This window comes from Falco biarmicus, chromosome 15 (genome assembly GCF_023638135.1).
Source record: "Falco biarmicus isolate bFalBia1 chromosome 15, bFalBia1.pri, whole genome shotgun sequence".
Taxonomy (NCBI): Eukaryota; Metazoa; Chordata; class Aves; order Falconiformes; family Falconidae; genus Falco; species Falco biarmicus.
In genome coordinates, this window is record NC_079302.1 from 4627223 (window position 1) to 4648945 (window position 21723).

At 37.5% G+C, this 21723-nt stretch overlaps 1 protein-coding gene across 1 annotated transcript in view; it reads right to left on the reverse strand.

Moving 5' to 3' along the window:
• Positions 1-3181: 3181 nt before the first annotated feature.
• The window catches only part of USP10 (ubiquitin specific peptidase 10), a 52843-nt gene continuing 34301 nt past the window's right edge, over positions 3182-21723 (reverse strand). Inside the window, exons 5-14 of the mRNA XM_056360650.1 lie at positions 19960-20051; positions 18295-18404; positions 17754-17809; positions 16254-16357; positions 15423-15522; positions 13955-14135; positions 10197-10362; positions 7978-8122; positions 6685-6750; positions 3182-4299 (exon numbers count right to left, since the gene is read on the reverse strand). Coding sequence (XP_056216625.1) covers positions 4112-4299; positions 6685-6750; positions 7978-8122; positions 10197-10362; positions 13955-14135; positions 15423-15522; positions 16254-16357; positions 17754-17809; positions 18295-18404; positions 19960-20051 — 1208 coding nt within the window. The 3' untranslated portion in view covers positions 3182-4111. The remainder of the gene's footprint in view (positions 4300-6684; positions 6751-7977; positions 8123-10196; positions 10363-13954; positions 14136-15422; positions 15523-16253; positions 16358-17753; positions 17810-18294; positions 18405-19959; positions 20052-21723) is intronic.

Sequence of the window (21723 nt, forward strand, 5' to 3'; positions counted from 1 at the left end):
AAATCAAGAAATTAATACCATCTGAACCACTTCCATTTCATACTAAGAGAGGATTTCAACACTTGCTTTTTGAATTACTCATTGCCATTTCTTGTGAATAATTAATAACACCTGAAGCCTGTTCGTGTTAAGTGAAATCTAGAATTGAATACACAGACTCAAGAACGAATTGCATTTATACAGCAGGAGTTTCTCTATGTCACCTTCTCCGCTCCTGACAACTTTTATGAGATGTTGATACAGGTCTTTTACGAACAGGAAAGATCTCGGTTGTATAAATTCGGTTTCTATATTAATTCAGTTTCTATTCTTTAACCTCAGGGGATAATGCACAGGGGACAGGAAAAGTCCTTGAGCTCCTGCAGCTGCAGGCACCGTTCAACACCAAACCCCTCCCGAGAGCAAAACCAAATAGCACAGGACGTTCTTAGGACCAAGCCTGTATTAGGTAAAAATATATGATGCAATTCAATCGTAATTTAAATACTCCGATATTAATCCATCGCATATGCAGCAACACTAAGCAAACCTCAGCGGAAGCTAAGCACAGCTAAAGGAAATACTAGTAAAACTGCGGTCATCGTGCATCAGTTCTTTCTTTCTCATCTTGCTCCTCACTTCTTCCTCTCCCTCCTCTTCTTCTCTTTACCTTTAAAGCTCCTTCTGCTGCGCTGGACTCCACTCTAAACCGCTCGCCACGAAGCGGCACCCGCTCCGGGTCACACACCGGCATTGCTGAAGCCGGGGAGTCGCCCATAACCGGGAAGACTCGTAGGTTACTTGCAGCAAGGCTGAAAATAACACGGCGTTTCTCTTCCTAAAGCCAGCAGAAAAGCTGAACGCCACTTCACTGCACATTCCCAAGTCCCGGGAAAGCCTTGCAGGGCTGCTTGCAAGCAGCAACCACCCCCCAAAATAAGATTTCTTAGCGCACCTGTATTACAAAGCCATCCACAACTGGTTAAGACACCTGTAAACAGTAAAAGCTTTTTGCTAGAAAATCCCTCGCCGTTCGAGAGTCCCGTTCGTGCGAGAGCAGACCAGCAACATACGGTTCAATTTGTTTCTACTAAATACAGCCGACGTCCTACCCGCAAACTGGAACCTGTAGGTTTTGAGTAACGTGGGTCAAAACTCACCGGCCAACCACCTCATCCAGTCAAGACCGAAGTTAATTGCAAGGGCCCGATACCAAGCAATATATTAATTACCGATCACCTGCAATTTTATCTGGGCTGCTCTGGTAAGCCTTTCCACAGGCTACTGGAGATACGGGTAACACCACACAGCCACGAGAAAGAAAAAACAATAAATTATTCCTGCAGCACAGAGAACAGCTTCAGCCAGGGTGCGGAAACAGGACACGAACAAACCACCGGCACAAAACAGTAATTTCAAAATCTGGTTTCTTTCTTACTGGGAACCCACCCTCACTCCCCCCAGGTTTCAAATGCGAAGCAGAACCATGTCTCACCAGCCCTGGCTCTGGGGTAATCCCCAGGCGGGTGGCCCTGCGTTGGGAAACCCTGGAAAGCCCAGCCCCGCAGCAGCCCCCGGGCACGCTGCCTCTGTAGCCCCAGCTTCGGGGCACCGTGCCCAGTGAGCAGCCGGGAGCGGAGGTTTTCCCTCTGACTAGCCAAAATCAAAACAAGATTTGGACAGGCAATAGTTTCCGAGTTGGTGTAATGTCACCAACATCAAGAACAGCGTCTCGGTCACAATTTTAAAGTCAGAATATACTACTACAATGTGTTGAGCAACGAAAAAAATAACCGTACGTTTGGATATCCAAAACAAGCGACAGAACACCATTAACATTTTCACAGCATCAGGACTGGGGTAGCAAGATAGACATGACAACGCTTAGTAATTCAAGAAAGAAACCCACCATCCACTTGAAGCTCCCCCGGCTCTAAGAGCACCGGACCACCCGCCGAGCCTCGCCACAGCCGCGGGGCCAGATGCTCCCAGTTACAGCTGGTGCCCAGCACGCCGACACACTGGGACAGCATCGCCAGCCGCCAGCCACTGGTAGGAAAGACCCACGTTCTCCACCATCCCACGACACTGTCCACAAGTCAGAGGGCAAGCGTTTTCATCAGCAGGTCTTACTGCTCATCCGACACCCGGCCAAGCGGCAGGAATTTTGTTTCTGCTACAGGAGCCGCACGTCCAGCGGGACTGCCCTGCCAACTGGAACCGCGCCGGCTGCCGCCACCATTTAACGTCTCCACCTCTGCCTGCCTCCAGGAAGCAGCCGGGAATGACCTTCCCCTCTCCTGCAAGGCCACCAGCGGCCGTGTGAGGTGGGCAGCAGGCACAGGGCAGCCCGGCCAAGGGGCACGTGCTGAAACCCAACGTGTTCACCCAGCTGCCGCCACCTCCTGCAAAAGCCCACAGCGCTTGGCACCAAAGCCCCCGGACAGGCAGGCCAGCCGAAGCAAAACGAAATCAGCAAGTTAACAAAATACTAACGGAATTTATTGGAACGCAGTGCCTGTAAAATTAAAGCAACTATTTTTATATCCACAGCTTTGCAGAAAATATTTTTTTTCCTAAATGTCACTTTAAAAAAAAATGAATCACATTTGGTAAGAGTATATACAGTTTAACCTTTTACTGACAATCCGTGTTTAATCACTTGCAACTGTAATGCCTCTGCAACAATGCAATAAGCACATAACACCACTAGCATCCAATTAAGGATTAAACAATTTTTTTTTTTTTTTTTGTCGCCTCAGGAGCAAGAAAGGCAACAGGAAGCTGATCAGTTTACCAAAGTTGTGAATGAAAAAGTCAACCAGCAAAAGAAGGGAGTATTTTAGTCAAAGGCAAACAAAAATCAAACGCAACCTGCAGGGCTTTCCCGTGGGATCCAGCAGGGATCCAGCCCCCTGCTCTGGCTGCCCTGGCAGTACCGCGTCCCGCAGCGCTGTACCTGCCCCGAGCTGACCGATCGCCTCTCCCTGTCCCTCCCCCCTCAGAGTGCAGTTCCACCTTGGTGACAAATAGGAACATGTCTGAAGTTTCAAGAAGTTGTAAAAACAACAAACAAAAATCATCTACACTTCACCTGGGGAACGCCAGCTACCCCTCGTCAAACTGCAGCACAGCAATGTACTGCGTTTCCCAGGGTTGTTTTTTTTTACACTTGAGGAAAAACAAAACCCACAGACACACCTTAAACCAACTTTGTGACTTTTATTGATGGGCGACAACTTTATACTTCTAGATATCACTAAACTGTGTACAATTAGGAACTCAACATTATAGGAGAGCAGACAGCAAAATTAAACAAAGCAGACTTAAAGAAATATCAATCTTGATTATTTTGCCCATTTTTTTTAATTTCATGTACACAGAAGCATAAATGCAGTTTGAAATTTCTTAATAGCAATAAAGTTACAATCACCCATCTATATAGACTAACATCTTAACTCCAAATATTTGATCTGCAATGTGTACTTAAGCAGTTTCTCATCGCACAATTATTAAAATGTGTCTTCCTATCAGGAACCAGCAACTCTGCATTTTGTACGTTCGTACATTTTTTTGAAGCACATAGGACCATTTCCATCTCATACACATCGGCTCATATTTTACCACTTATCAAAAACTATTGGGGAAGCAGAGAGCGCTTTTCATTTTTTTTATTTTTTTATTTTTTTTACTTAAGTAAAGATAAAACATTTTCACAGAAATCTACAAGTTCTGTTGCTGGTGCAGGGTTTTCTTCTACTACGCAATTAGAAAGTGGGAATCAAATGCAAATCCCCTTTTCTTATCTTAGGATTCAGCATTAACTCAGATTAATATTTTTTGTGTGTATTTTTGTAATTCACGAGACTGAGTCTTTCAACCAAGTGACTTCATTCTGCAAAGTCAAAAGTCAACACAAACTATGTTGTGCACAAACCCAAGGTAGTTTCCTTTATCACTCTATCCCATAGTTGCAAGGGAAAAAAGAAAAGAAAAAAGGGGAAAAAAAGGGGGAAAAAAAAAAAAAGAAAAAAGAATCACTCAAAAGAGCATGTACAGGAGAAAAATGTTAGTGATAGTTGGCGTTCTACAAAGCAGGTATCTTGCACACACAGCGTAAAAGGGAGAAGTTTCACAGCAGGTCAACTCGGCGGTAGTACAGGAGGTAGGCTGTGCGCTCCGCAGACGGCTTCACCACCTGGTACTGGTTTATCACTTTGACTGCCTGGTCATCAATGCGTAACCAGCCATTTAGACCAATTTGGAAGACGTCCGTAGTGTAATGGCCACCAGTTGCGCTATTTCCATGATGATAGACAACTGCAAAGAGAGATTCGTGATGCACATATACACTATACATAGTTAAATCTCCACTGAAAAAGTAAAAGACGACAAACTGTCACCTATTGCTTTCTTCACGGCACACTCACGGCTCAGCCAGATGACAAGAGCTGGCTAAAGCAAGAATCTTTAAGTGCTGAGTGTTTGCTTGCTAACATTTGATGCTATGTAATACTAGAAATGTTTCTCCAGCACACCAAATCTCATGATTCTAAAAGAAGGTTTAAGTCAATTAAGAATGAAAAGCACTGAATTGGTTTTTTTTATAACTTCCTAGGGGATTTTCTGGGAAGGATTTGCCTCACAAAGGCCACGTGCAACAGTGCAACACACCCTTCCGAGCCTCCAACAGGTACTGCCAATGCTTAGCGAGATGTTCCAAACCACACGCTCGCTCTGTCTGCTGACACTGTTTTATTGAAACTATTTGTAAAAAACAAACAAAACAAGGAGGTAAAACTATGTAGTAGTCTATTAAAAAAAAATCAGGCTAGACTTTTCAAACTGCATTGATTACAATTCTAAGTCAGTTATTTCCCCTCTGACCATTTTTTTTTTCATTATTTTAACGACAATTTAATTATGAAAACAGGTTCTGTGGAAGTACCAATCTACAAGTTTCACATTTATTAGTTCCCTGTAAATACCTTAACAAAACTGAACAGCTCTGATTAACTGCTACCACTGCTGCTTCCAAGAGAGAATCTAAACTGGCTTCTTTCCTCAATTATCTCTTGTTGTTCGAAGTGTTCTGCAGAAAAGACATCTCAGCTCTCCTCGCAGAAACCAACCTCAAAGCTTAATGCTGAGCTCTCGGTGCTAGCTGTGGCCACTGCCTCCGAGCGGATGAGACCTGTTTATGTACGTAATTCTAAGGATGCATATAAGAAATTGCATTTAACTTCTTCTAGGAACATGTGAGCCCTAACCATATACTTAACAAGAATAAACAAAACCCAGAAGGAATTGCCATATTTGACACACGAGCAGAAGTATGTAACTATGAAATCGTTTACACTCTTTTCAGACAAGTCACACTTCAAGCTTACTCAGATTTTCTTCATACTTCTATGAAAACAAACATTTTACAGTAACTTGACTTAAGCAAAGCAAAAAGACAGGCTATACTACATACATGTATTTTGGGGCATTTAGGAAATAGTTTTTTTACAGTAGCTTGATTATGAATTACTGACTTTCTAAAATTTATCGTCAAAGTATTTAGGCAAATCCTGGATGATACCTGAAATTTAATTCTTCAAAATTATTTTAATAATTTTGAAAATAGAAAATAAATTTTAATAATTTAAAGTTCATCTAAAAGCTCAGTTTCTGTGGATGAGAAGTCCTAGCCTGACAGAAGACTGAAGTATTGCATTTTTCCACAGATGAAGTTAGAAAAAAATTACAGCGGTAATACACCTTCTTCAAGCCACCTTAAATACACTGTCTAAACTCATCCCATGAAAACCACTATCAATTAAAAAAAAAAAAAAAAACCAAAAAACAAAAAACAACCACTGTCAGAAACAGTCCTGAATTTCCACAAGAGACAGGTAAGCTTTTTCCCTCTGCAACCTCAGCGGTCACAACACTGGATCCAAACCACCCAGTCACATAAGGCCACCAGCACTGGCACAGATTTGGTGATGCAGAAGGCAAGACCGCCGGTTCTCCAGTTTATTATGTTCTCCTGACGCCAACACAAACAAGCAGGTGCAAATCGTAAACTGTGTAGGAGTTTTCAACTTCAAGAAATTCATTACTGCCCAGAGGCTGTTTTATTCAAGATTAAAATGCTGCTTCTGAATCCTTACATGAGCTTCCAATCTTAACTACCCATTTAGGTTATTTCATATACATCACAGATACTCTTAAAAACATTGTTTCCTCACACAAAAATCATCGTCTCCTCCAAGTTAAACTTTTCCACTACAATACGCTATTCATACCCTGCCAGCAATACTCGTCCTGAGGGTTCAAAGGGATGCAAAGCCAGCATTCAAACAGCCATCTCCAAAGACACATAAAACTGAGAATATGTGGTATATTTTAGGTCCAGTTGTATTGCAGCTGTATTTCAGCTACTGTTGATACTTTTCAGGGTGGGTCTGTTACAGAACACTGTTGTTCCACAAAGCTGGATCAGTGAGATATATAAATACAGACGTAACAATATATATGTATATGCACATACACAAAAAAACCCCACCACCAAACCCAAGAATTTGACACCCACAAGCTACCTCACTGTAATCTAAAAGAAAGTATTTTATATAATCCACGAAACTTCAGTGTTTCTAGAATTCTATATGCAGAATTTGTATTTTCAGTACAGGGGCTAGAGGCATATAGACAAAATACCTGCAAAGAGCCGGTAGGTTCTTTGGCCTTTAAAAATTTTACTTTTCACACCAGGAGATAGTAGTTCTGGAGGAGGAAAAAAAAGTCACAAAGGCAATAGTTAGCAAGTTTAAAAATTCAGTTTCAAAAGGATCAATTGTTTCTTGGAGAAACCACCACTACGATAAAGGGGAAAGTTTAATTGAAATGTATTATACAGCCTTTAAAGAATGGTGATGGTTCCAATACCTCACAACCAAGGGAATAAATTTCGAGGTTTGCCGAACACTAATATTTACGGAAGGTTTTAAAATACCACCCAAAAAAAAAATGAAAAGAAAAAAAAAAAAAAAGAGGGGTCAAAACATCAGACTATTTATTCTTTTCTTTTCATTCCTGATGTCAGACAGTGACAAAAATGAATTTCAGATTCCAAGTAATTTTTGTCAGTCAAGGCAAACCGAACTAGTTCTACAAATCTATGTTAAGGAAATTTAAAAAATAAAATACTAAGTAAAACAAAAGGGTACTGTCTGATAAGATACGCATCTCAAGATATGAGTCATCATTACTCTATTTTTTTATTTGTGCTACTGGCTGGCTAACAGTCAATTACTCAGATCAAAACAAAACTCGTTTCCTTTGGCAAGCTTCAGATGCTGGATTATATGCCAGCTCACACCTTTCAAAAATCAGTACCTCAAGACACTTGTTAAATGAAAGAAATTTGTTGTTTAACCTCTGAACTATGGCTTGTCTACCTCCAGGCTGCATTTTCTATAAAACACCAGTTTCCTTTCATCAGCCACTGTTTATTACAACAATTTGCAAATTCTCTGAATGAAATCTGAGATAAAAATATCTAGTATTACTTGGCGACAGCCTTGTATAGGGACAGATATACTCCTCATTCAACAGGATCACTTCCGATATTTGTCCTCAGCAGTCCTACGGGCAGGAAGCCCCTATTTGACCAGCCCAATGTCCAGGTTGTCCCAAAAGTTTTAAGATCTTCTGCCATTATGTTCTTTGCAAAATGGATGCCCAATCTCATATACAGGCAGTATCAGGCTGGGCAAGACAAACCCAGAAATCCAAATATATTCATTTTATTCAGGGGGCAATGAAAGGGGAGGAAAAAAACAAAAGAAAAAAGATGCATACAAGATACTCATCCAGATTGCTGTTTCCAGCAACAATGGAGATGAAGTCTTGCGCACAAGAATGAACAAAACTGGAAAACAAACAGATACCCCCTCGGAAACACATTATCTTTTCCCTAAAAACTGGAAATTTGTGTTTATAAGTCTTTACCTTTACTAATTTCCAGATCAACAGGATACTCAATATTCTTGATAAGCTTCTGACATCCACCAGTTTTCTCATACACAAACCGCTTGAGGTGTAAAACAAGAACAGGTGGGAGTTCTTCTAGTGTCACCCTTCGACTGATCTCCACCTAACACACACAGAGAACAAAGGTGATGAAAATCTGTCATTTTTTGCTAAATGCTCAAAATTACTCCTTGAGAGGAATAAATATTTAAAATTAAATACACTACCAGAAAAAAATCACGGATTCCTTGTTATTATTATATTAATTTATGATAAACTCTGCAGTATATGACTTAAAAGCACACTGGACCTTCAACCAAAGTGCTGTCTTACAGGAGAACTCAATACTTTTAGTAGAATGTAACATGTTAGAATGCTTGTATTTCCACTCAGACGCTAAAATATAAGCCAGACCAAACCTCCAGCACCTAATTTGAACACCCATTTCTTCCACACCTCATAGCTGAACACTGGATTGTCAATAAAGAAGTTAAACCCATCTGCAGTAAAAAACAAAAAATGAATGACTAGCAAAACAAAAATCTATGTGGCAAATCACGATGAGTTTGCATTGCAAACGTTTCTTTCACATGGAAGATAACTGGAGAAATAAATGTTGCCCAACACTCCAAGTACACAACGCATACAAGTTTCAGCTATCCATCTTCAGCTTTTCAATAAAAAGGTCCATCCTTTAAGCATGTTCTCATGTGGACTATTCAGAAAACTTACAGACACAAAAATGCACATCAGAGAACATCTACACCTCAAGAGCCTCTTTCTATCCTAGCCTACTGAAAGAAATTATGAACAGTGTACCCAACATTTCCATCCAAGTAGTCCATGCACTCCAGAGATGATGCTCTTCACCGATGTGCACCGTAAGAAGCAAGGCAATACCTTAGTGTGGGAAAAAGTTTAATTTCTTACCCTGTATCAGGAGTTCTCAAACTGTAAATGTCAAAAGTTTGCTTTTCTTCCTTTGAAGTATTTTTCTATTGCAATTATTACTATTACGTATGGTATTATTTGAAAAAGACAATAAAAAAAAAAATGCAGAGATGCATGAGAATACAGAATAAAATGTCCTGGTACTTAAAAGTGACAGAGAATCACAGGGCTTGGAGATCTCAGAAGGTCTTCTTACTCCATCCCCTCTGAATCAATTATAACAATCTGTGTAAATAACTGGTGTTTCTCCAATATTCTCTTAAAGCAGTGAGGACAACTCCACAAGCACCTAGAGTAGGTCTGATTCCTACTTACTGTTTGAGTATCACTGAGACAAATCATCTCTTCCTTTTCAGGGCAGCCTTTGACATATTATACATTGGGTTCCATCTCCCTATGTTCATGTTTTTTCCTCTTGATTCTGCTCCCCCTTATTGGCTCTTTTTACATCACAACTTACACTGCCATCCATTTTGATTATTGTTTTCCAGATATTCTCTGTGAAGAACATTTTTTTGAACTGATGACCTAAAACTGAGTATAATATTACTGACAAGTTGGGGTTTTTTAGGGCTGTGTACTGCAAACCAGTCAACTACAAAGCGCCAAGGACACTGGATGGAGGTGCTACTGGCTATTGAAAGACTTCAGATTATTAAGCCAGAGAGAAAAGACAGTGATCGTTACATGTTTTAGTAAGGTTCTAGATGGACTTCTATTCAGGCCTACAATCAATTAATTTTTTATTATTTTTAAGTGAAATGCGTAAATCAAAACCCATCGAAGATAGCCACACAACCATGCAAGTGTTCTGCTAACAAGAATTTTCTTCTTAAAACTAGACCATACGCTGAAGAGCTGCTCCTTTATCAAGAACATCTGGCAATCCCCAGGCATCAGTACAATAAGATCAGCTAAAAGCTATTTTACTCATAATAGTACGTGTTACTATGACAGTTCACCCCGTTAATGTAATATATACTCCAGTAAAATCTCCAACCAATTACTACAACTCAAAAAGCACCTATTTAAAGGCATGGTTTTGTGTAAGGGTTAGCTCTCTTCCTTTCAGTACATGTGTTCCATTGTAACATATTTTACCGCTGCAGGACACTTTGAAAAGGTTGGTACCTCTTTTGTTAACATAATTAACAGTGTTCAAGTAAGCATTTGTAAAGCAAGACCTGTACAAAAACCCTTTTAAAAAGTTCAGTATTTGACTGTCAAAAGGGGTCAACAGAACACACCTCTTGCTTGGTTTTTGTGGTATAACCCTGGACAGACTCTCTCGCCACCAAACTTTCCAACGCATCCTGAACTGTGCGTATCTTGTCTGACTGGATGTCCAGTTGCAGGGTGAAGAAAGGTTGCAGTGTAGCAGACTCCTTAGAACTCTGTTGGTACACAACAGATCTATGGAAACAAAAAGGTTAAAATGTAATAAAGCAGACTAATTTTCAACAATACAAAACCTTCCAGCAAGAATGAAGTCTACCTTCGTTACTCAAACTATAGTTAATCCAAAACAACACACACAAATACAAAGGTTAAACGTGTTTCAACCACCTGAATCTACTTTACTGTGATTCGATTGATTTTCACATCCACTTAGAGCATACAGGGATTATAGCTTAATTGTTTTATACATGCAAGGATTAAAACAGTTATTGGATAAATACCAAAAGTTTAAAATACTGAAATTTTTCATAAGGCATTTAAAAAGATTCATCTCCAGACTCTTCATGTTAAAGAGTTTTGAAATTACGTTTTCTAACAGATCTTCAGAAGTACAAAATACTAGTGCTTATCTAACTGTTGTTCTACTGTAAAAATTACAACTGATTCCATGTCTTCCAATAAAAATACACCAATTTTTTTAGTCATTTCACTAAACCAATTTCACAGTGATTTTAAATTATTTGCTTAAATCTTGCCACAGGAAATATAAACTACGCTCCATTGAGGACTGGCATTTCCTTTTCCTCCCATCATTTTCTGTGTCCAGACTCTGCCCATGTACTCCTTTGTGCAGGAACTGGAGTCTTTCGGAAAACTGGCAGAAGTAACAACCTAGGGCATGAAAATATTTCCTGGGGGTTTTTTTGGTTTCTGTTTTTGTTTGAAGTGTATTCAGTTGCACCCTTTAAGTAGCCTCCCTTGGTGATCATTGTTCTGTGCAATGAGAGTACACGCTTCAGCCACAACATCACTGCACTAAGTGGACTCTTCCTGATTTTCATTTTTCTTAAGAATTTGCTGGAAACTTAAAACCATCACACATGGCTCAAGAATTATTTTTTTTTATTATTCTGAAAGAGGTATTAACATTAAGAAGCCTCACCTGCTATAAAAACGTGCTTTCACACAGCCAAAGAAATAATTAATTTATTATGTTGTTACACTGAGCCTTACAAAGCTTGAAAGCAGTAAGATAATTAACACAGCTCTAATCTAGTAGCCATGCTGACATTTCTCCAGGTCATGTATGAAATGTTAACATAGAGCTTTAATGCCTGTACTGCAAACTCCTATCAAAACTGCCCCTCTGGCTCAGGCAAAGCCCTGAAGCACCAAGAGAAAGCCAATGCATCTTTATGTTGGCAAATACATAACCTTTAGAGGAAATAAGAGCGTATGAAAAACAGTAGCATCTTTATTTGTTTAACACTTCCTCCTTGGCTATATTTAAGGACAAAACCTTTAACACATGGAAAGCATAGTGTTTCAACAAACAAGCGCTTCACTGTGTAAGTCTTGCTGCTTTTGGATACACTTCCTAAACCCTTTTTAAGCTAACCATTTAGTGCAATAATCAACAGAAAAACGCTAACAACTTCAACTGTTTTCAAGTCCATGTGTTAGAAATTAATAATACCAATAATATTCTGAAAAGAAAATGTTGAGGAATTTTTTTTTTAAGTTATTAGAAATTAAATTTAACATCTCTTCAAAACATTTTTTTTCAAAAAGATATGCAGAAGTTGACTCAACAGCAAAACTTTTGCTGAACTATGATTTTCTGTGACAGTATCACTAGAATAATTACAAAAATCAATTGGTCATGCATAATTTTCTATGAATAATTATCCTTGGATACAGTAAGAACTGTACAGCAAGAATTGTTTAGGAAAGCAGGCACTGCCCATCGCTATCCTGCTTAAGCTACAACAATGTAATTGTTTAAAAAAAAAAAACACAACAGTGCACTTCAAGGGAAAAGTTGGTACTACTTACGGAAATATTTAGCAGACTTTAACTGACTTGTGAGCTAGCTTGCATAACAAATATTTGAAATTCACACAAGCTGGAAGTCAAAAGGGACTCCTGCACACAGGCAAACCAGACCCTGATACAACTGTGTATCTTCATACTTACACATTTAAGCCTCACAGTGCCTAAAGCAGCCCTTCTGATTTGTTGTTGTTGGGGTTTTTTTCCGTTTGTTATTTTTTAAGCAACTGTGCTTAAAGGGGCATTTAATAGACACTTAAAGCCTCAAGAGGACAGCCTAAAGTTTCCCAAGCCAAAAGATGCCAATTCAAACCATGTTTTCCTAGCTGCTTTTTCCATTTGATTTTTCCAGTTTCTGATGCCTTCCTGTAGTGGAAATAGACCGGCAATTCTGTATTCAATCCTTCCTATCTCCACCCTCAGCCTCAGAAGATGAAGCTTTCCAACATCGCATGGGATACTGTTTCTGCAGTAAATTGTGTGACCTGGTTTGGAGGCACAATTATGTGATGTGGTGACAGCAGAAAACAGATGCTGGATTGCACCCTGTGGTTCTGTTGGTCAGGGCAAGCTTTTACTTTTTTTCAGTATTACCTTTGCTTTACGTCACCTTCTGTGGACCTCCACAGAAGACAAGCGTTCTCTTGGTATTCGTAATTTAAAACTTAATGGAATCAGGAGAGATCTACACAATTCTAGCTGTGACAGATATGCTAAGGGTATTAACAATACCTGGGGTTCATGAACACATCAACAATGTGGAATTCCATCAATACATACAAACATCTGTCTGCCAATTTCTACAGAAAGTATCATTTTATTTGTCAGCTGTCTGACTCAAATCCCAGAAGAATAACTTCAATGCATTTCACAGGCAGAAGGCACTAGCCCACATTATTCACACCTCTAGACTGAAGACCTGGCAACACAGGGCAACACAGGGAGTCAAATACTAGCAATTAAGTGTCTGTCTCCAATTTAAAAATAATTCTTCCAGTCTAGCACTTTTGTTTTGGAACATGTTTTTCACAAGTGTTTACCTTGCTTTCATTTTAAATTACACATTTCTCCAAACAAGTCAGGAGGCTTCCTTTCCAAAAAAATACTCTTCCAGTATCTACTTTCTGCCTTGATCTGCTATCAGACCTGAATATATGTAATGTCCCACATTCTTTTCATTCCTGTAACATCTTGTAGTAATTTACATTTTTCCAAACTTCTTTGGCCTTTAATATTAAACTATTACACATAACTTTCCTGCTTCTGGGAAGCATAAGTGTCTAACTAACTAAAAGTGTACAATTTTTTATTTTATTATTTCACTGGCCAGATTTAACTCTTAGCAAATCTCATTATCCCTTAGTATCCTTATTTACAAAATAAGTCAAGAGGTCACAAAAAACCAGGTAGCTATAAAGTTCTTTGGAATTCTTAGACATTCATATATAAAGCATACATACATCAAATGCTTTCGCTATATGCAGTTCAGGGCTTTTGTTTTCTGAACAGTCTGTTCTTTCAAGACACTTAAAAAGATTCACTCTACAGTAAAGTCAGAATCATATGATCAATCCTTTGATCATCCTGGTCCATCTTCTGTAACTCTCTCCCTGCATAATAAATGTTTCATGGGAGAAAGTTCACCTCTCCTGGCCTGAACAAAGTATGAAACAGTCTCTTCCATCCAACTAGCCAATAATGGTGAAAAACACAGAAAACAAAGCAGAGCAAAGCAGCCTAAAGTTTCAACAACTTTTACGAAAAAGTACTGCACCTTATATGACCACCAAAAATATCAGTAATTGGAGTCTGAACAAAATCCGCCTGTCTAGTGACTGATGATTTGTTGCGAGGTCCCACTTGCTCCCATTCATCCTCACTGCCTTCCCCTTGCTCATCTTGCTCCTCCTCTTCATGAACAGTCTGAGCCTCAGGGCCATTGGACACTGAGAGTTCTTAAAGTGAAGAAGATAAAAAACGCATTGATTTTTTTTTTTTACAAATAAAACATGTATGCAGATAAAGAATGCGAAAGGCAGAAGACCCAATACAAATAATTTTCAGAGGATAAATGTTTTTATAGATCACAGATTTGAGAAAGCAAATGAGAAAAAGTATATTCTAGGGTCACTCATAACTGGACTCATCTATGTATTAACAGTATGCAGTTTACTGATGACTGTATGTAAACAGATGTAGTTTTCTAGCAAAGTTTCATATATTTTTAGTTGTAAATTTATGGGGTAGAAAATTAGAAAGTCAAGTGTTATTCTGGAAACATAACTATGCCATTATTAAATACAACTCCTTTTCTGCACAGATATTTTACAGGGAACCCAAGGCTTAGCAAATATTTTCTTTGCAAGTGCCAAAGTCAGGAGGCTATAAACTGCACACAGCTAAAAAACAAAATATGGAATGATCATTTTATATCATAAAAAATTTACCCTACTAAAGAGAAATTGGGTAACTAGTGATCTTAATTCTATACTTGGCTAAGACTAAGAGTGTTGTGTTTCATTTTTATTAGGGGACCCAAACGTAAAGCCACTGTAAAATAAAATGGCACTTTACCCTGCACAGAAATTCTGATACTTCTTCCAAAGAAAATTTTTCTCCAACTTGGTCAGTAAGCATTTGAAAATAATTTAATATGTTCTGGTTTATATTAGATATAAATCAGCCATTAGTCTAGAAGTTTCCACTTCAAAAAAAGATCTTAACAGTGGTTTAAAGATCAGTGAAAAAACACACTGATGTATTTTTGAACTACCATGGAAAGAGCCAAAACCCCAGTAAACAACTGACATTGCAGGTCTTATGAATGGCAGACCAACTACCTATGCTTAAAACTAGTCAAATTGACTTATCCTCAAATAATACTGAGTTGACCTCAGCACAAATTTGTAATACAGCAATTTGGTGTTTAGGAGGACCAGGTATATGACTTACTGTTGCTCAGAATGATAATGCTTTTCCAGATACCCAGTAACACTTCGGATCATTTGTAAATTGGACAGAATGGCCTCATTGCATCCTTTGGACAAATTTTAACAAAATATTACTTGTCAATGTCTCTTGAGCCCCCTAAAACATGGCATTCTATCCCTGTCTCAACATCTGTTCCAAACATCGCTCTGTATTACAGAATCACTACCAAAAAAAAGGAAAAGTAAAATATTGGAAAGAAATTAAAGTTTGCTACAAAAAAAAAAAAAAAAAAAAAAAAAAAATCCACAAACTTTCATTATGTGGAGAGAGAAGTTTCTTTAGGGTCAGCATTTCTTCATGTAGTCCATTGAGGATAAATCCCAAGTATTCTTCAGCATCCTCTTGCCTGCCCTGAATAAAAAGTGGGGGGGTTAATTATTGTATGACATTTTCATGCTTTCATTCTAACAGAAGGGTCATGACATGGAACATCTAACTTTCACCTATTAATTTAGCTGATTTACCAACTACTCAGTCTAAGTTGTAAAGTCAAACAAAGTTTAAATTTTGCTGTAACAACCCCTCATTTTTAACCAGCTCAAAAAGAACCAACACATGAATTGGTAACCTGCCATAAGCAGTAAGTACACACATAAGCCTGACCTGAAAACAAGCATTTCTGTGTTCTTATCATTACAAATTCCTTTTAACATGCAAGGTGGTAATTAATTTTTTTTCCTATGTCTTTCCAAAGTAATATTGAAAGTTGCCGTCAAACCAAGGCCAAATCAAAAGATGGTTTGAACTATTATCTTTTCTTTAAATTGAGGCAAAACCTGAAATAGTATTTTGAGGTCTTTGTGGATCTTCAACCATTCCAAGCAGAAACGAACAACTGCCCATTTCTTAAATACAAATCAATAGGTATCTTCTTTATAAAAAGAGATGTTCCATTCCCATAGTAATTTTTTCATTATTCTGATGTATCAAACCGCCAAACTTGTAATTAGCATCCTCCTATAAGTCTCAAGACAGTCTAGCTTCATTAGAATGAATGATCAGCTAGGTGATTTTAGCGGTATTTAGAACCTGATGTATGGCTTTACATTGTTCCACAAAAGTAGAAATTTTTTAAGTCACACCTTTTCTGACAGACTTGACTTTATAACCGTCAAAAGTCTATAAATGTATGTAGGTTCAAAGGCAGCTCCCGGTCGGATGTCTCGAACAATTTTATCACCTAAAGCTGCAAGGCAAAAGAGAAGTACATATAAATAACAAAATATACAAGTTTTTCTACATTATACCTTAACATTATCTTCACACTTCATTAGATTTTGGAATCCAAAATCATTTCTTACTAATAATTTTATTCCAATTTTAATGACTCCAGCTCAGAATTCATGAGATACAACCCTTTTATCCATACACGTTTTTTTAAAAAAAAACATCCTACATCACCCTACATAAACTTACAGATTGTCTAGGAGTTAGTACTCTTTCTACAGTCAACACTCTGAAGATTAACAAGAATATCCACAGCCATCATAAAAGATCAATTCTAGTTCTAGTTAAATTTTTGTACTTCTTTTGTATTCAAAGAACACTTCCTTAAATATTTTATATATCTGTAATTCTAATAGATCACTTTTCTTCACTGCAGAAAAACAAAACAAAAAACAAACAAGAAATCATTTGACAGCATGTTCAACTTAATGGCAATACAAGGCCCCAGAAACTATATTTGAAAACTACACAACATAATAAAATGACCTAGTAGTATAATAAGTTGCATAAGACAGTAAGATTTGTTTTACAGAAACAAAACTTAAGCAGCAAACCACAGAAATGTCTGAACTGTTTGGAAATCACTGGAACAACCAGCTCCTCATGATATTTTCTTATAATGTTACATAAACACATTCCTGAAATTGTTTTTTGTAAGTCGGTAATATGACAGACTTGGTTTAGAGATTAAAAAAAAAGGAAGCCTACAAGATAATTAATTTGCATCAAAAAATGTTCTATTCCTCACTATGCATCATCATTAATCCTAAACACTTATTAGCAAGAATCTTACTTCCAAGGCTTTTCATATTGATACAGTGCATAGGATGGAGAGGAATTAAAAGCCATGATAACATGCCTGCAGGCAATCTCAAACTGCTAGACTCCTATTATGGTCCCATTTTGTTCCCAATTAACGTGTTTAGTACTTAAGGAAGAATGACAGAATTGAGCAAGCTGATAAAACAGCTGGAAATATGCAGACGAAGGAGGCGGAGTAAAAGATTTTGTTAGAACAGGCATGTTCTTAGAAGATATCTTAACAGTTAACCTGACTATCAACAACAACTATTCTTACTGTACTTGCACCTTTGGTCGACGAAATAGAAGAAAAAACAATGTAAGGTGCAACATCTATGACTTCTTGACATGAACCACCAGTAAGAAAAAGTGTAACACTGACAGAAAAGTGGCAGCAAACTTTTTAAGGTTTCAGTAAACCCCAAAAGGCCAAAGACCCACGAAGGGGATCAAAGCACCAGTACTTAAAGGTCTTGAGTACGTCACACCACGTGGATCCTTCCCCCAAAACTTTCTTATGATTTTACAAGTTTTCTCCCCCTATTCCCACTCACCTTGTTTTGCTTTAGGAGGTACAGGCATATTAGTGAACTCATTCATTAAACGAACACTGAAACAGAATGGAAGGAACAACTAGACATGAGCAGCAAGCTAAGACTTAGAAGGACAAATAATAACATTAGATCATCGTCATTACTGACTGCCAATAACAAAAAAAATAAAAAAAAATTGAAGAGTATCATAATGAAGTCTGAGTAAAGTTCAGACATAAGAATTAACCTGATCATTGCTAATGAAACCAAGGTACTCTTGTTAGTTCTTGCGACTCTCACAGTTTATTTTTGCATATTAAACACTTATTTAAAACCAATATTCCTCAGGGAACAGGAACTATCTTCCTTGACTGGTCAAGCAGTTGTAAAATACCAAGTTCATTACATATGACCAAAAAAAAAAAAAAAATCCACACAAAGGAAGACTTGTGGATACATACCAACTTTCAACAATTGCAGTAAACAATTATTTGTTAGGTATTTCTGAATGAGCTTAGTCAGAGCATAGATATTTTAGTTTTCTTTTTAACAAGCTACTTACAAACTGTCTATCATTGGTGTTGAGGTACACGGCCGCTGCGATTTTGAATACATTGGAATGGACTTCATTAAATGATACATTGGAGGGCAAGCAACCAAGGCTTGCAGGGTCTATGCAGGGGCATTAAGGAAATATTCAGAAAATGTAATCTGCATATTAACCAAATATTCAACTATATTTACAATTATATGCAAAACAAAGCTAACTTATGTAGATCGATCCAATCGCTAAATCGGAACAGATGGACGGACTGTTATCACAACATTAATAATGTACAGAAGTTGTAGTAAAAAGCCCTGGCATCTTGTAACACGCAGTGATTTCACCAACACTAATAATGTCAAAAGCTTCAATTAAAAGGGTAAGGCAACACTTAGTCTAGGAACAGGAGAGGAAAAGAACTTTCATAGGAAAGACTTTATAAAATTAACCATTTGAAAACCAGCAAGTGATAACCTGCAACATGTTTTCTGAAAAGAATGGAAGAATCCAGCTGACAGTCAAAGGTGATGATTCAGCCAAATCAAAAAAGAATCTGCTGTGATGTAAAACATTCTGCAATGTAAAGAAGAGTTTGGAGCAACCAGCAGAACTACAGTGTATGCTGGGAGAAAATACTTTGAAAACATCAAAATCTATTCTACTTGTCAAAAACAGTGAACAGAGGAAATCAAAAGACCGGAGGGGCAGGGATATGACAAAAAAGGCAGTGATCTCAAGCTAGAAGGAGACATTAACTTCATTCCTAGTGTGCAAAAATTGAGTAATAAATTCCCACGTAGTGTTTTAAGACTGAAAAAATCAGAGCCAATACACACAACCAAAGGAGTGCAGAACTGGTTATTTAACATAAAAGTTGAAGTTTAAAGCACAATTGCTGGTTTGGAAATAGGTTACTAGGTAGGTTCTGCCTCAATCACTCTTGAAATTGGTCTGCGTAGTTTTCACTAGCAGTACTAGCAGACAAAACAGAAGCATCCCAATTATCACTTGGCAGTGAGCCACTGCTAATACAGGAGATGTACATATATTAATACAAAGCTATTATTAATAAAACTTATCATAACGCAGCGCTGAAGGAGGAAGATTTTTGTTACCCAAGGTAAAAGTTATTTTTGCAGGGGAATACAATTCTAATACATTTAAGACCACGCTAATCTTCCATCCTGTTGTAAAAGGATTATTTTAAACACTGCGTTTACGGAAGTTACAGGCCAGCAATAGCCTGCTCAACAGAAAACCAAATGATCCACTAACCAAAGTGCTAAAGCAGCCTAAAAGTAAGAATACTTACTTCAAGCACAAAAGAGAAATAACCACTTAAGCTGATCCTCAAAGAGTCGTGAGTAAATATAACTAGAAGTTACATGAAGATTTTCAGTCATGAGAAAGTTACAGTTCTGGAATCTTTTGACAGAGGTAAGAGACGAATTGCAAACAGGAGCGTGCAGCCAACCGCAGGGGAACCCCGGACACAAGGTTCAATGATCCAAAATACCCCTGGATTTCTAGATGCTATCCTTAAACATTTTAACCACGGTAGCAGGATATGGGAAGACAAAGACTTTTATAAAATACTTACCAGAATAATCCAGAAAAAGTTTTGACAGATATAATATACAGATTTTAACTTAAGTGTATTAATTTTTCCCCAGGTAAGGATACAGCATTGATGTAGCACCAGTTTCCTTTGTTGATCAGCCCTCGTGGTTGCAAAGACACTGGTTTATGTATTAGTCTTACATTTTCCAGTATTTCTGCAGAATGAGAAATAGTAAATTAAGCGTCAACAAAATGTACATGCTAGCCATCAAAACAAGTATCTGTTGACTCATTACAAAATAATTCAAAGCAATTATTAACAAGATCCTCAGAAACTTCAGCAAATAATTTTTGCTCCATGTAAACACTGCTCACATTTCAAATCAGACACACTTCTTCAACTGAAGACATCTTGGTATGTGGGTCAGGAGGATGCTGGTTCAAAAACTAATCACTGTAATTTCAAAATTTAGAAGACATTTGTTCTTTCTTCTCCTAAAATCAGATACTTTTAATTTTACAGATACATAGATACATACATAGATAAAAATATCTTTTTAGCTATAAACCCTCACCACCAATTTTATGAGGTATCTCCCAGATTCTTCTGCTTTGAAGAGAGATGAAGCTGATATAGCAGCCTCAGTTTACAAGTTTCAACATTCATTATCTTACAACAAAAATATCTTAGTGCAATCTTAGGACAGACAAATGTTAACATGAGCTTTGGAACAGTATGTTTTATCTGCTAAGTTAAGACTTCCAAAATTTACAAGATAACAGGCTTACATAACACAATCCCTATTGTTTTCCTGCTTTCAAAACCTTCACCAATGGCCCAAGTCTAAAAATTAGAAACCACTGTGCATAAATAAGTTATGAAATTGAGAGCAACAGGGGGAGTTTTTCCAGGAAGCCTGACCTGTTATTTAGGTACCTAAATAAAAACTGTTTATAAAGAAAATATTGATCTGGTATATTTCAAATTTGCAAAATACAGACAAGAGGATACAAGACAAAATAAAAAAATGTAAATAAACACAGCAATTGTCTACTAAGAGGGTTGGTTACTTTTATAATAAATGTGAGAACCTGTAAAGTCCTGATAAGCTACACTGCATAAACTTCAGTGTTTTAGCTAGAAAGACTCCTAAACAGACAAAGTAATGTGACATAGGTGGAAAAAGAGGCACAAAGCTGTGACTAAGCAGTGGAGGTGGCAGAATTGCAAACAAAATCCATGTTGTTCTACTTCCAAACCCTCTCTTTACCTATACAAACATATCTCGCTCTGACACCACCAATTCTAATCAAATAAAAGCATGCCAAAACCTGGAAAATATTTATATATCAGCCTTATATTACATAAAGAACCTGACACCCAAAAGGGCAGATGGCAAAAAGATGTAAAAGGGAAGACATTAGCACCTAGCACAGATGCAGATGAAAACTCTTCTGTAAGTGTTGAAATTTGTTATTATCAATGCCCGAGTATTTCAGAACATACTGTTAAAGCAAAGGCTGAAACGTTCACACATACAAACTTTGTTAGTATAACCAAGCACTGTTGAAAATTAGAATAAAAATAACAAAAATCGTGTTTATTTTTAACGTCTATAAATAACTTTTTAGGTTAACTGTATTTTCCCCCATTTTTCTATCATACTAAATAAAACATTTATTAGGACCTCTAGCATCCTCTTGTGGTCATAAAACCACTTTGTAAACAGTGCCTAGAGCAATTATGGTGAGTTTTGTTTCTTTTAACATAAAGAATTATCTTTATGTGTACAGCAATTACATTCGATACCAAATTTTCACGTCACATCTCTCATTTACACAACTGAAAATTTTTGCAAGAGTACCAGAAGAAAAACACACTTACAA